At 33.6% G+C, this 5,058-nt stretch overlaps 1 protein-coding gene across 1 annotated transcript in view; it reads right to left on the reverse strand.

The window, feature by feature from the left end:
- Window positions 1-3,232, reverse strand: part of LOC107653823 (trafficking protein particle complex subunit 3-like) — an 8,725-nt gene extending 5,493 nt beyond the window's left edge. Inside the window, exon 1 of the mRNA XM_016440662.1 lies at window positions 3,052-3,232. Within this exon, the coding sequence (XP_016296148.1) occupies window positions 3,052-3,093 (42 nt within the window). The 5' untranslated portion in view covers window positions 3,094-3,232. The remainder of the gene's footprint in view (window positions 1-3,051) is intronic.
- Window positions 3,233-5,058: the final 1,826 nt, after the last annotated feature.

A 5,058-nucleotide genomic window follows, 5' to 3' on the forward strand; every position in this document is an offset into this window, starting at 1 on the left:
ATATATATATATATATATAAATAAGTGTAATACAGCTTTAAATTTATTTCCCCCCCATACATTAGAATGTATCCTGCTTCAGTTTGTTTTTCTGAGCAAAAAATAATAACTATCATACATTTTTTTTACCATGATTTACAGAAGACCACTAAAATGTCATTCAGTGTAACAATATTTATATACCAATAAAGCTTGTTAAGCATATTTGAAACAAGAATCATTTGATGACATATAAAAAGACTATATTAAGGATCACAGTGCAGCCCTCAAATACCAATGAACTTTAATGGGTTTTACCCATTTGTCAGCTAGAAGTTTTTGTAAGGAAGTGAAAGTCATTTAAAATATAATAACATTTAGTATGATCACATATTCTTTTATGTATTATAATAAGCACAAGTCAGAATATGCATGTTGTTTCATTTTTACGTAATTATATCTGTTACGCTGAATGACCACGGTTTGTTACTGAATGACGTTTTGCTAAAGAGGGAAATAATATGGTCATTGTGCCAATAATTGCAATGTTTTAGTATTAGTCTGTATCATTAAATTCGTTTTAATAATATTCCTTAGAAAATGAAAGCAGAAGCAGATGTTGAAAAGTAATAAGCATTTTATTCTACTGTTCTGATGCTCTCTGCCATGCTTGCTTAGCTTGTCACTTTGTTTCTGACTTGCTCTGCAAAAATGGCTGCTTGCAGGTATATTTATGAATACTTTCTGTTTCCCAACATAAATGACACTATCAGTATGCGTATTTGAGGTGGAGAATCCCCTCAGTGAACTCTCTTGAACTTGTGACATACTGTAGTGAGGGGGGACTCTCTGTTCAGAAATATTGGTAAGCTATTATTCTCTATCATTATAGTTATCTTTATAGTTATTGTTCTTGGTGTGTGAACGGGCTTTAAGAGTGCCACCCAAGCTACTGGGTCTGCATTTACTTTATTAGCTTTTTGGCTTTTTACAGTGCTAGCAGCTCTCTCTGTTTGTGGGCATCTAAAATTAATCAATACCACAAACTAAACAATACAAAAATGCATTAAATTAGTAATATTTAATTTGAACATATTTGTGTGTTAAATATTTCAAATTTATCTGTAATATAAATAAGATGCTAAAATTGTTATTTATACAGTGACACTGTCATTCAGTCTAATGGATGACACTGTGGTGTAACAGAGAATTGCATTACACCAAATGACAAAAACATTACCCTAAATTATGAAACATCTACTTCAGCTTATATTGCAGGCAATCAACTGGCCACCTATTTCAAACACTAAGCTTGACCTGTTAAGTTAATCACAATTATTCACAACTACTTATTTAAAAAAATAAAAAAATAACAATAAAATAACAATAAAAGTGTTTTTTGGCATTTCATTGAATGACGTGTTTTTGTAACTTAGGTTACCACACCATTAAAAGGTGAAATGATCAAATCTTATTTAGTTTATTAAATCTTACTTAGTTTATCTCTGATAAACTGCATTTTTGGGACAAAAGTCCCCTGGTTATTTAAAAAAAAAAAATAAGGTGTAGTCCTTTTAATATATCACAGCCAACACTTATTTGAAAATACCAAGAAAACAAATATATATTTTTTTTAACTTGGTATTTTATATGTTTATTTAAAGATGTAATGGTAAAATCAAAGTCCGGACCATTACACTGAATGACAATTTTACAATTTGGAACACTATTTCCCCCATATTTTGACATTTTATTTTCACCAAAGTTATTTGAAATATGAAAGTAGACACTTTACTTGCATTTAAAGTTTTTTTTTATGTATTTAAAATTACTTTTGTAAAATTAATTTGATGCGGACACCAAAATGGTGACGTCTCGTCTTTGACGCACTTGCTATAAAAAAAAAAATGCTTTAACATTTGGTGACCGTTCATTTTGAACTGTGCTTTTATTTTGACATTCGCTGCAATAACAACAACAATGTTAATTATTATTTATTAAATTAATAACAAAGCATTAACATTTAAATAAGATTAAAATCAAATAAATAAATGTTTGTTATCTATAGACTGTGGTCGAGGGCTCCAACACTGTTATAAAATACCTAGTTTCTTAGATAATTTCATAAAAAACAGAAAAACAGCATGTTTTGGTGGAGTCCAAGAGTCTGAGTGCACTAGTGAAATGCTTCTAATTTTGCATTTTGTAAATGAATACAACTTCTTTTCATTACAACTTCTATTATAAGCATAACAATTCGAGTGAAACACTAAAACTGAAGAATGTTATTATTTCTAATAGCCCTCTTTTGCTTTCATGAAAGAAGCACTTGGGCTGCAAATTAAAACCTAATGAACGTGTTCTGCTGCATGAATTGGGAAGAACCAAAGAGAATCTTGAGCTTAAATATCAGGCTTTAAATATGGTTTCAGACTTTTGAACCGCACTATATATAACAGAGAATGTGTCATCGTGGGTAATATTGAGGTCTGAATGAATGAGGGCACATAGTGGTCTTGAGCGCCCTCTCACGACACAACATGGAGTTGTTACAGACATGACATGTTGCATGTAGCCAAAATGTAGCCAAAACATTTCTACAAAAGCTTGCTAAACGCAGCTGAATAAATCTATGTGCGTTTCTCTGCTTTCACTATGTGTTGTTTATACCGTGTTGAGAATATACAATGCCTCGTATAACCAACTGCCCAGTGTAATAATTGTAGTAAAACAAACTCCATGACACATAATGCATTATGCTATGAAAGCATACATCATTCTGCCCAATGTATCATTATAAGTCCCTCAAGCGAACAACTATTTGCATTTCACATGATTTTAATTCAAAAGCCAGCCATCACTGATGGAAAGACTAACTCATGTCTGTGCAACAGAATCACTTTACAGGAATAAACTAACGCAAGTCTAGGTAACACGAATACTACACTATAACTGTTGAAAATAAGCAAACACTGTTCAAATAAACATGTTGTTTATCTGATGATTATAATAGCATGTTAGCTAGCTGCCCTGCATTTAGCTCAGGTCAGCGGAAGCACAACACACACTCACCATCTTTTTGCTGTCCGTGGCTCTGTTCGACTGCCTAGACATGTTGTCTTATATTACAGGTGTGTACAGATCGGTTACAGGTAATATTTTATTAATCTGCTCAGTGCAATGAGAGTCCTTTGATGTTGTTCCTGTCACTGTGATGGATCAGCTTCCTGAATCGCCGCTGACTCATCGGAAGTGTTAATTTGCCTTGGGTTGTGGGTATTGTAGTCAAACTGTAGTTCTGAACAGTTGTGATTCCTAATATCATTCACGGAGTCATTGACCCTGTGTTTATATGAAATTTAATCAACAATCCACAACATTATAGTAGTATGGAGCTGGAGTCATATGGCATGTATGGCATGTAGTGTGGAGCTGGAGTCAATGTATAATTTCATCGTTAGGATGAAATGATGTTCCAACCTCAAATTGAGATAAATGCAAAACAAAACTGCCCTTTCTGGAAACCAACATAGCTGTACTCGTGACTCTCTGTGGTCTGTAAAAGCAATAATGAAATAAGTTACATTCAGATCAGATCTATATTTTATGTCCATTATGTCCATAATAAGCAGAAAAATGTACAGTCAGATGGTCCGTGTCGCAAAGAAAACACTGACAGGTTGAATTCAGTGTTCTTGGATATTATGTGGTCTCTTCTCACATGATAAAATCATTTAAACTCAAATGAACCGATTATGTCTATTTATGTATTATGTATGTATGCATTTATTTATTTATTATTTTTTATTATTATAGTGTCCCTATAATAGCGGTAATTGGCATCTTGATTGCATCTCAGGTAAAGGAAGTGGACAAGAGAAGTGAAGCAGTGCAATCTGAGATTCACATGATAGGGGCCATTCACACAAAACGCTATGAAAAACACAAGACGTGGGCAGTGGAATTGGAAAAAAACCCCAAAATGCCTTGAGACTTGAAATGCACATTTAAAGCATGGTAGCTTGTAAGGGCTCTTTCATCGACAGAGAGGAGTGTTTAAATTAATCATATTGGTGTAACGTTAAGTCGTGCACGAAACACTGCAAAAGATGAGTCATGAGCACAACGGTCAAACACATCTGTTATGTTAACAGAAAAAAATGGAAAAGCACTTTAAAAACTTCCTTTAACTCAGGCGCATCGTTTTTAAAACACTAATGTAATATACAAGATGTGAACACAGAGGTCAAAGGGGTCGTTCACACAGAACGCACTTTTGCTTTGAAAGACATGGGAGGAGGGCAGTGGAATGGGAAAAAACACAAGGTCTCGAGAAGCATTTTTTAAAAGCTGAAATTTTAATGTGTGCACTGCATTTTTAGAACGAGATGTTAGTGCAACATTTAAACACATCTGTCTAAGGCATGTTAAAGGAACACTCCACTATTTTTGAAAATAGGCTAATTTTCCAACTCCCCTAGAGTTAAACAGTTGAGTTTTACCGTTTTCGAATCCATTCAGCCGATCTCCGGGTCTGGCAGTAGCACTTTTAGCTGTAGCTTAGCATAGATCATTGAATCTGATTAGACCGTTAGCATCTCGCTCAAAAATGACCAAAGAGTTTCTATATTTTTCCTATTTAAAACTTGACTCTTCTGTAGTTACATCGTGTACTAAGACCGACGGAAAATGAATAGTTGCGATTTTCTAGGCCGATATGGCTAGGAACTATCCTCTCATTCCGGCGTAATAATCAAGGAACTTGCAAAAATTTAAATTGGTATATTAATTGACGCAGGATTCGTTTTGCTAGGCCAATGTTTTCTACGTTGCTAATTGCTTTCTTAGCATACAGACAATCTGTAAGTAAGATAATAAAACATTAAACACTTATCAATATTTCATGTAGCCTACATTTATTTATTTACCGCAAAAAGCCTTTAGGATTCTTGATCACACTGTCGAAGTTTAGTCTATTTTATAATAATGACTTGCTCACTTTACATAACAGTTAACTTAATCAGTTATATAGCATATAAGAAACTTTTTTCCTCAACAGAATGTTGCCCACTTAGTCCT

The sequence above is a fragment of the Sinocyclocheilus anshuiensis genome, unplaced genomic scaffold (genome assembly GCF_001515605.1).
Source record: "Sinocyclocheilus anshuiensis isolate Anshui unplaced genomic scaffold, SAMN03320099.WGS_v1.1 scaffold223, whole genome shotgun sequence".
NCBI lineage: Eukaryota > Metazoa > Chordata > Actinopteri > Cypriniformes > Cyprinidae > Sinocyclocheilus > Sinocyclocheilus anshuiensis.